The 17,015-nt window shown below is 37.4% G+C and overlaps 1 protein-coding gene across 8 annotated transcripts in view; it reads right to left on the bottom strand.

The window, feature by feature from the left end:
- Positions 1–17,015, bottom strand: part of ACAP2 (ArfGAP with coiled-coil, ankyrin repeat and PH domains 2) — a 66,727-nt gene that overhangs the window by 38,917 nt on the left and 10,795 nt on the right. For all 8 annotated transcript variants that reach the window (XM_061371479.1, XM_061371480.1, XM_061371481.1 and 5 more), the window contains exons 2-7: positions 10,880–10,937; positions 8,086–8,205; positions 6,827–6,880; positions 3,365–3,423; positions 2,678–2,861; positions 335–379 (exon numbers count right to left, since the gene is read on the bottom strand). In XM_061371479.1, the coding sequence (XP_061227463.1) occupies positions 335–379; positions 2,678–2,861; positions 3,365–3,423; positions 6,827–6,880; positions 8,086–8,205; positions 10,880–10,937 (520 nt within the window). The remainder of the gene's footprint in view (positions 1–334; positions 380–2,677; positions 2,862–3,364; positions 3,424–6,826; positions 6,881–8,085; positions 8,206–10,879; positions 10,938–17,015) is intronic.

Here is a 17,015-nt window from a genome sequence, read left to right as displayed (position 1 = left end):
GTAGTACTTATTGTTTATAAATGAATATAGCAGACCTAAACAGCAGAATTCTTGGCAGACAAAGTTTGATTTTAACCATGGAACACATACCAAAGAGCCCACAGCAGTGAAAACCCTAAAGTGTTCAAATGTGAAACAAAAGGATTGCCAAGAACATTTAAGCATTAATGCCCACTTACAGTAAAGGCTAAACTCATTGTCACCAAAGGGCCAAATGTACTGATAGTGTTTTGATAAGTCGAAGAACTAGATTTTTAACATACTGCTTTTAACCACATTTTTCATTTCAGATGCATTTAAATATTTTCTATACAGAAAATAAACTACATCTTACCGATTTCAAGATTTCTGCTCTCCTTTTAGACTGAAGAACATTGATCTGGGGAAAAAAAACAGAAAACAAAATTAAAAAAAAAAAAAGACAAAAAAAAAAAAGCAAACAAGCAACTTATTTCATTCTACTTTCTCCACAGAAAGTAAACTTCAAGTAAACTTCCAAATAATCGTATCAAAGCTTAGAACACTGAAAAAGCATACCTCCATATCAGACCTCACAAAGCATGTTTAGAAGATGCATGCTAGTTTTATCATGATATTAAATTGATGCAATCAGAAAAAGCTTGCAAAGCTAGAATTTCACAGCAGCAGTCACAACTTTCATATATTAGAAGGGAAAATAAAAGACACCACATGCTAGCTAGAAGTAATATAACACACCTTTCAAGAGATTGAATTCAACACGCTTGAAATATCCTTTCTGACAGTATGAGCTAACCCAGCCCCCAACTTCTTAAAGAAGCTGCACTCCACACACTGCAGTCTCCTGACAGAGGAGAAGAAAGGACAGGGCCATGTTTATTTTTCCCCTATGCTGACATTGTCTAAAGTGTTCCAGAACTGGGATATAACCACAGCCTCTGAAATAAGCAAGATCCTACTAGCTTCAATAAGTAACTTCTCATATATACTTGCACTTTTAAGCTAACTGAAGTCACTGATCAATAGTTTTGCCCTAGAACTCAAAGAATTTTACATTCTATAGAAAAAAGTGATATAGGGATATTTTACATTCAGCTAGTCCCTCTATCCTTTTTGGTCCCTAATCTTTAAGGCTGCCATCCAGAACCACAGATTTCACTTTAAAACCTCATTTAGCAGAAACATGCATGGTGTTGTAATTTAACACCTCTGTATCAGTTTAAAATTCCAGCAAAAGAAGTAAACTTGCTGAAGCTCTAATCAAAACCAGATTGTACTCCAAAATGGTCAGTAATTTTGGAAAACCTTCTGCAGCAAAAATAATTAAGATTTGTTTGCATAGAACAAACCTTCAACTTGCAAGGCAAAAACATGTTGAAATAAAGTGAACTCAAAGGTTCTGAAATACAGTTTAAAGCAAATATAACTACAAAGAAATCAGAGTTGTGAAACCACTGTTTGAGAAGAAAAGAGTCACCCAAGTAGAAAGAATTCCTAAAGCTGAATTCATTTTAGCCTGCGTTTATTAACAGATGCTGAAACTTTTCCTTGTTATTTTACATGCATCTTTATCACAGGAACTGCTCATACTTTGAACATACAAATTGCAGGAGGCAAACAACTTGCAGTCCAATGTATACACAAGGAACTGTCCCAAAGTAACGACTAACAGCTTCCCTCCCCACTACTATTTGATGTTAGTACAAATAATTAAGTGGTACATAATTCCCATGACTTTTTAAACATCAGAATGAACTTTGTCCTTAGTGCACAAAAGGCAGGAGTGCAGTGTTGAGCACTGACCACCATATCTGTGCACTTGCCTGGGCTGATCCAATCAATTCTGCTTCACTTTACAGGTAATACATGCAATTTAAAGAACAGTTAACTAAGCGTTAAGTAATTGACTCCCATAAAGATGATAAAGTCCGATATAAAACCAACATAATTTTAAAGGGTTGTTCTGTGCTTGATCATAGGAGAAGCCAAGACCCTTTCAGGAGCCCCCAACTCCTCATACCAACCAAGTTGCAATAACCCTGTTTTGCTGTAGTTGTGGGTAACTATGAAGGAGATGAATGATAACTATCAACAGAAAACATGTTAGTATTTCACAGGATACAAAGTAGTAGGACAAAGAACACCTTCAACACTCTAGGAGATGTGCACTAAAAAGCAAAGCAATAGCTACGTTCTTGATTTCACCTATGGCACAGTGTCAGACTCCTGAGGCTTCTAGACAAGTAGGATTTTTTAAATAAAACCCAATGCAAGCAGCTGAAAATGTAGTAGCAGCCAACACCCTAAATCAGAATTATTCAGGTAATTCATATTTCCTAGGCTAGGTTATATTTTTTAATTCAAAGATATAAGGAACTACAGCATAGCCAATTGTAAATATGTTAGGTAAGTATCAAGCAAAAACTGCTTTTTCAAAAATAATGTTCAAGTTGAAAAATAAATTGTGTCATTACAGCAACAGCAATGAATAACGAAGCACTAAACAATAAGAAGGCATCATGTAAATTAATTTTGCTTAGATTTCATTCAAAAAAGAAATTACTTGCAAAGTTACTCCTTTTTCACTTAAATCCCCATAGCTTCCAAGAAGCTTACAGGAAGAACTTCTAAACGACAGATCTCTTAACTATATGCAACAGATAGCTTTGAAGAATATAATTTTTATTGCTGCACTTACCTGAAGAACATAATCCAGAGCTATGTGTCGAAAACATTTCCGTGTTGCAGTCAAAATATTGGTTGCTTCCTCTACTTCATGTTGCTTATTCCTTTGAACTTGTGCATTTTTCACTAGAGCATTCTCTTTTTCTTCACTAACTTTTTCAAACTGTTTCTTAGCATCTTTAAATTTCCTAATATCTCTAAAGAGAAAGGAAAGATGTATAAGAAATTAATTCCGAAGCATGAAAAAAGTGTTTAAAGATGAACTAGACAAACCACGCTCATGACTGTTTTAGCAATTACTTTTGTTTTCATACCCTTCAACAAAGCCTTGGATCAAATAGAAATCATACAAAGTATGATGGAAGCTTTGCTGTCTTTCTCTTCTGAGTAAAGGACAAAATTAAAATTTAAATAAATGCATTTCATGCGTACTGTGGAAAAGCTCGGGTAAGCACCTTTTTGCTAAGCTTAGACAACGACAACATGTAATTAAGATCAGTAATTCATACTATTTCAACATCTCTGTAGCTGGAACTAAAGCCGCACTGATTTGGGATGGTTTCTGACAAGCCTTAATATGCACTTTTCAATTTATGGCTAGCCATTCTCAGGAAAGACGTTTCCCCAACTCACACAAATCAGATGTTTTAAAATTCTATTTTACCTATAATTTTCCCACTCTAAGTGTGAATTAACTTACTCTTTAACAAAAGTCTGAAGCTGTGCTTTAATTGATCTTTGGGTTTGGTCAAACAGGATCTGAAAGAAAAGCATTACCATGTAGGTCAATATCTTTGGGGTATTCATAACTTTCAACTTTAGATATACACAGTTACTATGCAATATTAGATAGGAATTAGAATTAAACCAATGTATGTCTTATATTAAAAGATAAAGCCCTTCAATGTAGTTTTAAATAAATAAATAAATAATAAAATAGGGAAAAGAACACAAACCCAACAAGTTTTGCTGGTCTCTTTTAAAAGACTGTGGTTATAAGGAGAGCAAATAGCTTCTGGCATCTTATTCTTTAATCCTGACAATGCAGGACATGCCCATTCTCATAGAACGTGTTTATTATGATTATTAAACAGTCAAGAATATTAGTGTACTAACAGCCTTGAAGCAACAACTTTGAATGTTAAGTAACCACTTTTTTTATTCTAACAGGCTTCCACAATATAACCAAGTGCTAAAAGACAAATGAAACCACAGAAAGAATATGCCTTTAAGTCTCGGTAAAAAAAGTCCAGACTGAAATTAATCCTGAAAATGTAACATACATGAGTAATTAGTACTAGCTCCTTTACATAATACGTTTGTAAAAAAAACCCAAACCACCCACTGTTGAACTAAGAAGAATGGCTGCTTCTTTTGCTAAGATTAAGTGTTCTAAACCACGCTTCTCAAATTTCTTATGATTTGGCGAGGCTTGGGGGTGGGAGGTAGCACAGAATATAATCTACTAACTCAAATCATAAAGCATGAGAAATTTGTTACATTTCCAAGGCCAAAGCACACCTGAACAACTTCTATTTTATCTTATGACCCCAGAAATTCTAACAGAGGAATGAAAATGCACATTCCTTCTGCTTCATGTCTGTCCTCTGAGTTACAGGACAGAATGGAAAAGGTCAAGGACCATGGGACAAATCCTTTGCACTTCTGATTGTGCAGACTACAAATAATGCCTTAATTTCCAGCTTCTCTACACCTCCCATGCTGCATTGCTGAAATACGCAAGGGGTGATCACAAAAAACATACGAAGAGATGAAAGAATATATGTAAGTAGCAGTTGGCACAACTCTACAGAAGCTCTTCCAAAAGGTAAAGATATTTAAGTGTTAAATAATTTTATTCAAAGAGCAAGTTCAGAACTTAAAGTTTCAGGTCAATGCTTTCTTTAAACATTTCATCTTTTTTTTTTAATAAAAAAATTGGAAATGACAAGCCATGGAATGCCAAGCACTGACAGCAAAGCCCTTACCAGCTTGTTTCTCTTTTCTAGAAACACTAAATGAAGGAAAACATAACTGAGTTTAAGTCAGTCATTAATAGTGGCACTATATCCTCCATCCAGTCTCAATTTTTGGAGGTTTTCAAGACGAAACGGAGTAAAATCCTAAGCACTCTGCTCCAGCCTCAGAGGTGACCCTGATACAGGCAGAAAGTTGAGCCAGACATACTATGAGGTCCATTCCAACTTGAGACATCCCATATCTAATAGAAACACATGGAAGATCCTGTTTGTATTCCCACTTTGGGAAAACAGAAAAACAGACAACTAGAATAAAGAACTTCTTGACAAGCTGGAAGTCATGCTGGGACTACTCCCACTGCTGACATTTAAGCTTGCCAGTGCCTGAGGAGTACACCAATCAAGATCAATACCGAAAGTGTACAACCAGATGGGAGATGATTAGTGGACTCCCAGAAATACAAGCCTAGCAATTCTGCTTACAGTAATGATGAAGAAAAAAGTGCTAGGCAGAAAAATACATACACAATTTTCCCCAAAAGAACAGAAAAAAGTACCCAGACCACAATCTGACTGGATTTACAGCCTTTCCAACACATCACCTTTCACGTACTCCAAACCAAGTCTAAGAAAGCTGCTATTTGACATAAGTTGTCAAAGCATAAGTTTGACGTAAGTTGTCAAAGCTACTCCCCCACTGCTGAATCAGTGAAGATGCTGCATTAGTCTGGTTTCTAGCCTTATTTCATAGAATCATAGAATGGTTTGGGTTGGAAGGGACCTTAAAGATCATATAGTTCCAAGCCCTCTGCCACAAGCAGGGACAATTTCCATCACGTTGCTCAAAGCCTTGTCCAACCTGGCCTTGGACACTTCCAGGGATGGGGCAGCCACAACCTTTGTGCCAGTGCCTCACCACCCTCACAGTGAAGATTTTTTTCCTAGTACCTAATCTAAATCTACCCTCTTTTATTTCTAGCAAAGCCTTCTATGAGAAAGCTGGCAGTCATCTAAACCTCGGAGGGACCGTCTCCTCCCTCTTCCTACCTTTCTCTGGAGGAAGCCTATGTCTCCTCTTTCTTCCTCTAATTTTTTCTCATGATGGCTCTCCTGCCAACTTGATCAACAACAGAGCTGACATTCTGAGCTAGTAAAGTCCTGCTGAACTAAACAGACTCACAAAAGCAACACAGAACCACAATGTGTCTGGCAAAGCTCTACATCAGAGTGCTGTAGCATGCCTCACTTCTCATAATTGTGCTTCTTCGTAAAGGCCACTGTTCTACTTGCTGTGCATAAGCAAGGAAGTACAGGGAAGAAAAAAAAAAACCCAAAACTCCCAAACAAACAAAAAACCCCACAAATGATCCTACTTAGATCTGCAAAGAAATCTTCTTTTAATACGGTTTATTCTTTGCTTTCTGCCTTCAAACTGCCCTAGAGGGAGAGCTGTGCCGTGCCAGATTTTACCTAAAAATATGGCAAGCCACAATCACACAGGACAACGGCAGCAGCAAGAATGCAGAACCTTGGTCAGATGTGTCAAAGAGCATACCATATAGCAAAGATATGGTTAAAAGGATAACCATCAGCAAGAACTGCTTGAACTGCATTCTCTGAATCTCATTACATTTTAAACTCCTAGAAATATATTCAACAAACAACCAACAAAGTTAAGTGCCCTGCATATTCTCAGCACTTTGAAGACATTTCAGTTGGTTTCTAGCAATTTGCTGGAAAATGGAAGAAAAGCATTAGGGGCAAAAAGAAAAGGAATAAAATAGAATGACGAACACATTCCTTTGGCTTTCAGGATACAAGACTGAAGCCTTCAGAGCAGGGATTAAAAAAAAATAATAAAATATGTTAGTTTTCCATCCATGTTAGTTTGTCACTGTTGCCCATTAGTTTGATTAAAGCTGAAAGTATTTAGCCTGCCTTACAGCACTGGGTTTTAGCAAAGCTTATAAACTCCAAGCAAAAAAAAACAAACTGCAGAAAAGGGGATATTTACAAATACTTTGTAATAAAAATATAAATAAAATATTTACAAATATAAAATGAGAGATACTCAATACCACTTAAACCATGACTTTGTAAAAACTATCAACATTGACTTTGGCATTATTCTCTTATCAAATATAACTGGAAGTCATTGTCATATTTCAACTAGAAATACTTACATTGTGATAATTGATCATTTCCTGTAAGGTATCAGAGAACTTTGTCAAGCTGGTCTGTAAAGAGAAAACCAAAGTGGTTAAAGTTAAAACCTACCAAACACACAGCACAAAAGCAACATTTCAGAGGTTTACAGCTTTAATGAAAAGAGCCTGGGAAATGATTTTCCTTAGCATGATTGTAAACTAAAACCATTGTGCTAGAAGGAGAATATGGGGGTAATATCAAGTAAATCCATTAAAGCTATAAGCTTTAACCTACCTAACATAAAGGGCTAAGCAGAAGCACAACAGGAAAAAATCAAATTAAATTGACTAAACTACAGGAAATTCACATAATTTAAAATATTAATTTTAAATATTCAATATTACAGTACTTATTATTCATTAATATTTAATACTCCAAAACCTGGTTAACATGTTGCAACCATCAGTACACACATATTTACTGTAGGAACTACTGCCCCACAGCTGATGTGCTTAGCAACATCAATCTGTAGAATCAATGCCTTAAACACCATTAGAAAACAATGATCCTCAATATGTTCAGAAAACTGCTTAAACTACATTTCTAGCAAGTAAATTTCCAGACAAAAGCAGTTTCAGTTGCACACAGACTATATTGAAGTTTGCACCATATCTATTCCAACTAACATGTGAAGATGCATACATGCAATTGATGTTCTATTGCGAACATGCATTAAATATAGATTATATACACCGAAGCTTGCACTTAATTGTACCTGCATGTTACACAATTTCATACCTCATTTAAAGTAACAGACATAATATTAGGTGCTCCAAATTAGCCTAACATCAGTCTGAGGTTACACCATCAAAGTGGGCTCTGTACATTTAAAAACTTGAATTTTAATTTATTAGAAAGTGCCACAGCCAGGACCCAAGAGAGCAGCTCAGGAAATTTCATTGCAGAGAACCATGACTAGAACTTTAGCAAAATCAGGGCAGAAGTTCATAGCTTCAGCCTTTCTCCACTCCTCCCAAGATGACTATTCCTAACCTTAACCACATTTTCTGGAATTTGGAGAACCCCTGCTATCACAGGTTAAAGCTGAAATTAAACTTTAATTTCAATAAATAAGACACTTGCAGTGCATCACAGTCAAAAGACATTGCAAAGAAAAAGGAATAAAAAGGCAAGTAACAGTATAAACTTCAAATACTTCTCTTGCTAACTGCTATATTTCATACCTTTTAAGTTACACTTTTCTCCTTACATTTTCACCTCTTAAAGAACTTACCTCAACCAATGCATCTTTACAGGAATATTGTGCAAGGTCTCGAATTCCATTCATGAACTGCTTATTGGCTGTACAGAACGCTTTCCCGGTATCAATCATTGCAATACACAGCTTCACCAGCTAAAAAGAGGGGAAAAAAAAAAAAAGAAGACAAGTGGAAGTTTGTTAGTTTTGTTTTATACACCACCATATAGACATGGGATACATTGAGCTTAGTTAACTCTAAGAAGCAAAGACTTCAAAAGTTAAATTCTAGAATTGCAGAGCCCCACATTTATGAAAAGCTTTATACTGTACAGAGATAGCTATAAAAATACTACTCTAGCTCAACTGTTATGCCACTGAGGAGGTTACTACTGTTAATATTTTTTTCCATTATGTTTTGTTTGTTTTATTGTTAACATATTGCACATACTTCAATAGGGTACTACATGAGGGCAAAGAGCACAGCAACTAAAACATAACTGGTTAGAACCCAAGCAAATTACAAGTGGTTTGTGGCTTCTGAGCCAAAAAAAAACCCAAACAAACCAAAAACCCAAACAAAACAAGCCCATACCACTTGTTTCATTCGGAACACAGGCACAGGAAAGCGTAACACTGGGCACAAAGCACAACTGAAGAGATATAGTTACATCTCAGAAGGTAAAATAATCATATTTTCACTCATACAACAGACTAAACTTTCTGTGATGGGTTTCCATTGTTACCACTCACTGATTCAGTCAGTACCTTGGCACATCACACTTTAGCCATCAGTATTTTGTAATGGATTTTTTCCCACTTTTTGAACCACTTTGGCACTGGGCCATTAATGAGAGAATGATTAGGGCAAACACGTAGATGCTTTCTTGAGAGAGGGCATATTATTATCAAGCTCCCCAACCCTAAACCAAACTGAGAATAAAATTAGAAGATTGAACCTCTCTCTCTGAAGGATTTTTCAAGGATGTAGACAAGCTTTCATGAATAACAACACCGAAATACTTGATCCTATGTTGGGAAAAAGAAACCACCCAAATGACCACTGTGCCTTATGTACCCAGTAATTTTTTCTAAGACGATCTGAGTCAACATAAGAGGAAATCTGAACATCTCCCACATTCTGACAAATGGCCAAGTTGATTGAACAATGGACAGAAAAATCACTGACAGTGTGATCCTTTTTCCTTCACTTTTGCTTATAGTTCACAATCCTGAATCCAGTGTCCTTTCTTCCAAAGTGGAAAAAAAAAAAAAAAAAGGCAGATAATATAGCCCAAAGTCACAATTGTGGGATAATAAAACATAGTATGAATAACTGAGCAGAAAAAGTTACCAACCAAGTCTAGACAAATCATTACCCTCAGGCCATAGTTACTTCAGCTCACACAAGAAGCCTGGCTTTCAAGTTAAGCATTAAACTAGATCACTTATACATCACATTACAATTAAACTACTTAAATACTTACCTTGTGCATTTGCTTTCTTGTCAAGGGAGCAAATGTGTTTGGGTGATTTTCTTTTGAAGAGTGCTAGGACAGTCTCTCAGGGCAGAATAATACTACAGTTATAGCTTTTACATGCTAAAATGGTATATTCGGTACAGGCCTGCTGCAAGATGCTGGGGGCAAGGCACTGAGTAACACTCCTTAAGGAATTTGAGAATTATTTTACCCCAAAATGATCCTTTTAGACTGGTGGAAAACACCAAGACAGACTTTTCAGATCCTTTAAATACTTCCATGGTTTAATCTACCAAAACAGATTCATCACACTTACAGTAAAAATGTGTCTTAAACCCATCAGTTTCACCAACATTCACACCAAGTCAAAGAACCTTAAATTTATTTTTAAAGAGCACATTGTTATATTATTAAGTACAAAAGCTAGAAATATTATTAGAAACAGAAACAAAAAGTCTTCAGACTTAACACTACATTGGACGCTGACTTTGTGTCTATCTTTCTGCAGCCAACCCACAGCTGCAAGAACAAAAGCTTGTATTCAAAAAGTAGCTAAGAAGGTAAACAAATGACATCTGCCTCCCACATTAACACACAGGCAAAAATAATTTTAAACATTTAGCATAAAATGCTAAGGAAAGGAGACTTTCTACAGATGTAAAACAAAAAAATGCCACCTTCAAGACACTAGCAAAGAAAACTAAAGCCTCCAAACACTACTGGTTCAGAAACCAGCAAATGGATTGCAATGTATTAAAAAGATGCTACAAAAAACCTTTTATATACATGCATAAAGCATGACACAAAGCTTTTACAGGAGGTCAGTCTTCCAGACAAAAGTGTGTATATATATCTATATACACACCCCCTCCCCTATCCTGCTGTGACTGGGCTGCAAACTACCAAAGACAGAAAGCATTGACTTTAAATCTCTAAAACACAGAGTATCCAGATGTGCTTGCAGTATGCTGCTGTCATCATACAGCATAAGCTCTCACTGCAGGGATGGCCAACCCTTGGCTTTTAACTCACATGGAAACTGAATTCGTCTGCATATAGCTCCCACTGTGGGACAGAACCACATGACTGCAAAGGGGCCATGAATTCAGAAGGGTATTGCACAATCCCAATCCTCAGCTGGTGGAGAAAGGGAATTCACACTGGATCTTGCTGCTCTTATGAAAGCTTGATCCTCTGAGGCCCAGCTGTGCACTGGACGCAGATCTATTTCCTCTCCAAGATCTGAATGTTTGGTTGGCTGCTGCCACTTGCCAGCTGTGAACTTTAAAACAAAACCTAAACACATCTTTGTATATTTTTCAGAACAGACACTGTTGAATTAAGCTTACCTTGTCAAGTTTCAGTTCCAGTTCTGTCACATCTCCTTCTACTTCTTCTAAAGCTGCCCTGCATGGATGAAAAATTTTTCCATTAAAATTTTCCTTTAAAACTTTACACAAAAATAGTCTGGGACTGGAGAGAAGGAGCATTAATTTAATTAATTTAACACATATATTGCCATCATAGTTTCACTTAAATTTCAACTATAAGCACAGATTTTAGAGAACCACAAGAACTGCAGAAAATTCGATGGTAAAAAGAAGGAAAACTACATCATTGATAAAACAAATAGCTTAGTAATAAAGCTTTCAGATGAAATTTTATTAATCCTAGTGTTTGTCACATTGAAATAGTTTTACTTTGTTCTTGCATAGCTGATAGTTTGTATGTTTGAAGGTAATAAAAAAAAGGACAGAAATCAAAAGTCTGAGTGAATTTTCTTAAGTAATTCCTTTGGTGACTCTCCTGGCTCAAAACTGCAAACCTAAAAACCTACAGTTATTTAAAAAATAACCTTGTCATTAGATTATGAAAATACATAGCATTTGCCATGAGTCAACTGACTTAGCAGTAACTTCAGATGCCACACTTGATATATCATTTGCCTCTAGTCTAGACCGGTTGCAACTTTCAGGCCGCATTTTACTTGCCACTATAAAAGTTGCTTTCCTGAAGCATTTCTAAAACATAACTTTGCTTGAGAGCTGATGTTTCCTTTGACACCTCCTTCCTTGCTTTTGGCTACCTGAAAAAAATAGGGAAAAACTAAGAAAGGATGACATTTTGTTCAGGGAATTTATGAACACTACTGTTCCATCAGGCCATTGCCTTGAGAGCTTGAATGTATTAATTTCTGGCAACAAATGCCCTTGCTCCCATCAGAGGGTACCTCGTTCTTTCAGTCATTCCAGCATAAGTGTTCATGGAGCCACACTGTTCACCAGTAGTAGTCCACCTTGTAAAAAAAAAAGCAAAAAAACTAATAGGAAGTTTCTGTAATGCTTTCTGGAAAATTGGATCAGATGCATCTCACTCCTACAAAAAACTCTTCCTGGAAAAAGTGAGACAAGCAGGGAAGTACGATTTGGACCAGGATTTCTTAAGCCAGCTTTACTGCTGAGGAAAGAGTACACAGACCACAGCTTTACTGACTGTCTCTTGCTAATTCCGTTCTAGTTCACATGAGTGCAAGCCAAGAACAACAAAAAAAAAAAAAAAAAAAAAAAAAAGGAAAAAGAAAAAAGAAAAAAAGACTGGATCAGGCCCCAGACTCAGGAAAAGCAGTTTTTACAAGAATAGTTCTGAAAAACACTGCTAATTGCCTGCAGTTCTCAAACGACAGGCATGACATTCCCAGCTTTTGCAGATTTCATTACACATAGTTGCATTCCAGCTTTTGTATCTAAAGGCATTCCCACAGTTACATCCTAGGTTTTGTATCTAAGCACATTCCTGTGCAGTTGCATTTTGGCTTCTGCCTCTTCTCTAGCTTCAGACCATGAAGTATGAAGGAATTCAGGCAACATCAATTTCTCTTCTACTTACTTTGTTTTCTTCCATATTCGATCAACTTCCATTTAATTAAATTGGAGTATTGTGTACAGTTCTGGTGTCCTCAACATAAAAAGGACATGGAACTGTTGGAACAAGTCCAGAGCAGGGCCACGAGAATGATCAGGGGACTGGAGCACCTCCCATATGAAGACAGGCTGAGAAAGTTGGGGCTGTTCAGCCTGGAGAAGAGAAGGCTGCGTGGAGACCTCATAGCAACCTTCCAGTATCTGAAGGGGGCCTGTAAGGATGCTGGAGAGGGACTCTTCATGAGGGACTGTAGTGATAGGACAAGGGGTAAAGGGTTAAAACTTAAACAGGGGAAGTTCAGATTGACTATAAGGAGGAAGTTCTTTACTGTAAGGGTGGCAAGCCACTGGAATGGGCTGCCCAAGGAAGTTGTGAATGCTCCATCCCTGGCGGTGTTCAAGGCCAGGTTGGACAGAGCCTTGGCTGGCATGGTTTAGTGTGAGGTGTCCCTGCCCATGACAGGGGGGTTGGAACTTGATGATCTTAAGGTCCTTTCTAACCTTAACTATTCTATGATTCTAAGTCTCTAAAGTTAAATCTTATTTTTCCAGAGAGCATTACGGAGAATAAAAAAACCCCAATCCAACACACACAAAGGAAGGAAAAGTATCTCAATATTCAGACCGCAGTTTTTATTTATTTGTTTTTAATCACAGTGCAACAAGGTTTTGTTTGTTTTTTTAGCATTAACATAAAAGCATGATTAAGTCGTTTGTTTACAGAACTGCAGCAAGATCTGATAAGAATTGTTGTTTTAGTGTCTTAGCTAGCAAAAAGTTCCAACTCCACAGGAATTAATGAGCTAAAAAGTCAGATCCATGAAGATGAGAGAGAGGCAGTTAGATCAGGCAGAATGACACATCTGCTCAGTAATTAAAGCTCTGTTACAAGGGAAAAATTTTAAGAGAGAATAAGCTCAACGAAAAGAGAAGTAACAACAGAACATCAAAAGACTGAAAAGATGAGGGGCAGGCCAAGAAATAAGGATAAAGCAGAAAGAGAGATCATGTGAAAAGGAAGACACACAGTCCCTCCACCACCAGATTCATCGCAGATCATGTCTGAACCACCACAGGCCCCTCAAACACCAGACTGGTCTCCAAGTTATTTCCCACCGCTGTCACATTGAAGGAAGGCACATCTGTCTGGCCCTTACAGCTGGATATAGATCAAACGGCTGTTAGGTTCCAGCCAAATCCTGTTTAAGCTCCTTGTTCCTTTGCATAGAACTCCCTACTTTCACTATTTCTGTTAGAAACTGGAAGAAAAGTTATTCTCATGCAAACATATTCACAGTGTTAGACCAATACTGGATTACAAGCATATGAACAATGGAGAGATTGCCCTCAGACTATCGGAATACAGTTAGGTACCTATAGCTAATAATTTATTAACACCAACTAGTCACAAAGATCGTTTTCATAGTGGGTTAGGGAACACATTAGGAACAGCTGATCTGAGTGTGCTATGTTAACATTATCCTTGTTTTTCTTAGTACTTTTTGAAGTCACAGAATACAAAAGTGCATTTCTTTCTCCAAAACATCTGTGCCAGGAATTACTTAAAGCTCACAGAAAATTGTCATAATTCCAAGTAAATCTCACTTCCACAGCCAAGACCCAATGTCCAGCTATAAACACAGGAAGTGGTCATAAAACAGCTGAGGACCAAGTCCAGACCTGATATGTACCAAAAATGTTGCTCCTTAGTGAAGTGGGAGCTGGGAGCAGGGTTTGCATCAGAGTAATCTTTGCCAGAAGGCTCTGGCACTGGGAACAGAATAAAATCTGCCTGAGTACATGAATCAAACATCTGTGGCTTCCCAAGATTTTAAAACACTGCATGGCAACGCATAGAGTCAGAACAGCTGCTTAAGGGTGGAGAACAACTTTTATAAATGACCAGTCTCCCATACTCTTCACGCTCCTTAATGCGGACTCTCAGGAATGTGTTTCTCCCCTCTGCTGCTCCTCCTCTCCTGCATGCTCCCCCTCTCCTGCATGTTCCGTCCTAAAACACAGTTAAGTTTGCTAGATACAGCTTCCTGCAGAACCACAGCTGCAGCACAGTAGGAATACAGAATGATGGAAGAGAACTCAAGACTCAACAGTCTTTTAAAAGGAGGATAATATCACCAGTTAGCTAGTCCAGCATAATGATGAAGGAAAACTGAACTCTAGTGTCCATCACATCACTCCCCTCAACTGACCAGTGAAAGTCCTTCCTCCAGCTTAAGGTGCAAGGGAGCTTCAAGAATCCCAGGAACCAAAGGGAAAGGTGACAGCTAAACTCTCATCTAGAAAGAGAATCGGTCCCTCTTAGCCCACAAGTTGTGGACACGTGCTAAGGAAATAACAGTCTGGACCAAACCACTATACGCTGCTGACCATAACGCCAAGCATACTGTGGCCAATGACCAGTGTCTGCATAAAAGGTGGCAACGGTGAATGCTTTTAAAGTCAGCTGTTCTTCAACTGTTACCTAACTTCCATTGAAGCCACCTCCTGGCTTTAGTCTTTCGCTCATTCATCATGTTTAGAATGTGTTCCTGAAAGTGACAAGGCTGGAATCAGTAGTCATTATAAATTAGATGCTGACAAGCAACCAATTGGAGAAGTCAAAGGTGATATGGATAGTTATCAATTAGTTATTGTTAATTCTTGAATTAACACAACTCTCTATAAAAAACATATTCAAACTAACAGAGTCCACTAATGAAGTATTTTCCCATAGGTTTTTTTTTTTGGTTGTGTTTTTTATTGTTGTTATTGTTTTAATGTTTTTATTTTTTATTTTAATTGAGGAACTTTTCAAGCCTAAATCTTCGATCCACCTCTTGAATATACTTTCAGAAGAATAGAAACAAGTACAAAAATCAACTGCTATTCAGACTGGGACTTCTGAATACATTCATCCATCGGACTCGTAAAATGGGAGTAACAGATTCTCACCATCACCCTTTTAATAACGTTAAAGTCTTGACTTCAACTTGGAAAGACAAAGCTTCTCTTCTTGCATGTATTCTATGCAGAATAGCCCCTTGATGCACAACTTAGATTTCACTGCAGGTGACACATCATTTCAGTTATCTACTGCAGTTCAATAGCATGAAGCTCACATTCAAGACTTGCCATACACTATCAATAGCTAAATCAAAGTATCTGAGTAGTCATATTCAAGTATGACTACATTAACTTTTTCTTTCATTTACTGCCATATCTTTTCACGATACCAGCTGTGTATCAGAAGAGTATATAAAGCAGCATTACCATGCCAGTGGAGAACAATCCAGCCTTGGAGGGACAGAGAACACTAAACACGAAGCAAGAAGAAAATGGTACTGTGATTAACTCCCCTTTATTATCTTCAATTGTATTTAATTTTAAACTTTAGGGACAGTAGGAAAACTGAAAAGCAATTACAAAGATGTGTACAACTTCCTAATTGCAAAGGTCATAGCTGGATAAAGCTAGTATATAACTGGCTGAAGTAAAAGCAATTGATCATTCTAACGCTCATGTTAAACACAAATTCCATACAGACACTAGTAGAGATTAGCTGCAAGCTACCTGTGTGTCCCACAGTGGTATCACAGATTAAGATAAAAAATAATAGTAATAAAAAAATAATCAAACTATTAAAATTACCAAGCAGTCATGCTATAGCTTTATGTGATATCACACTTCAGTTTCAACCTGTGCTGCCCAAATTCAGACAAAAAGGACAGCAAGACAGTGCCTTCTAATCCTCTTGATCCCAATTATCAGAGTGAAACGAAATCAGCAATGGAGTTGCTTATGAACCACTCCTGGCAGTGACTCTATTCAGCATTCTCAGTAACAGAGAGAAACATGAGTAAATCAGTCACTAAGTTTCTTAGTGATACAAGAGACTTCAAAGCAAGCTAACTTCAGAATACCTTATAGACAGCTTGGGAAGGGGAAAAAAAAGAAAAAGTACTACTGAATGTGAAAAACTGGATATAAGATAAAATACAGAACTGCAAGATAAGAATATGCACCTGATGATATATAGCAATGTCTCCTCTATGCCAGAGCCTATCAGGAAACAGACAGCTAAAAGGCTAGTAGACATTAATCAGAGGACTACAAGATGCAAAGGCAAACTAACATGCAGGTATACCACACAAGGTATTATACTGGCTCACCTACTGTTCTGCTCACTTGCTCACTCTTTCTCCACATTCACATAGCAGTTGTACCTTGGTATCACACTTCAGATGCTAAGCAACTAGTTACAGATTTGTTTAGAAACAGCCACAGAGTAACTGCTGTGGGTAAAACCAGGCCAGGGCAAAACACGTACCACAACTAATGGCACTGTACAGAGAAAGACAGCACTGACAGCAAAGTCCTCTAAAAAGAAATCTATTGTGAATGTCATGGAAAACGTAAAATAACAATACCATACCAAACAAGAAAACAGTCAGCTTTACCTGAGACATGTTTCAAGCCTCTCTACCTCATGTGCCCTCTACTAAAACACCCAAGGAACAATACACACTTACCCTACAAGAGACTGTAACATAATGCTATGACAAAA

Source organism: Neopsephotus bourkii, unplaced genomic scaffold, assembly GCF_033783945.1.
Source record: "Neopsephotus bourkii isolate Nb327-2 ecotype Australia unplaced genomic scaffold, CSIRO-AGI_Nbou_v1 NB_1574, whole genome shotgun sequence".
NCBI classification, from domain to species: Eukaryota; Metazoa; Chordata; class Aves; order Psittaciformes; family Psittacidae; genus Neopsephotus; species Neopsephotus bourkii.
The sequence above is the reverse complement of the archived record's forward strand: the minus strand, read 5'-3'. Positions and strand labels throughout refer to the sequence as shown.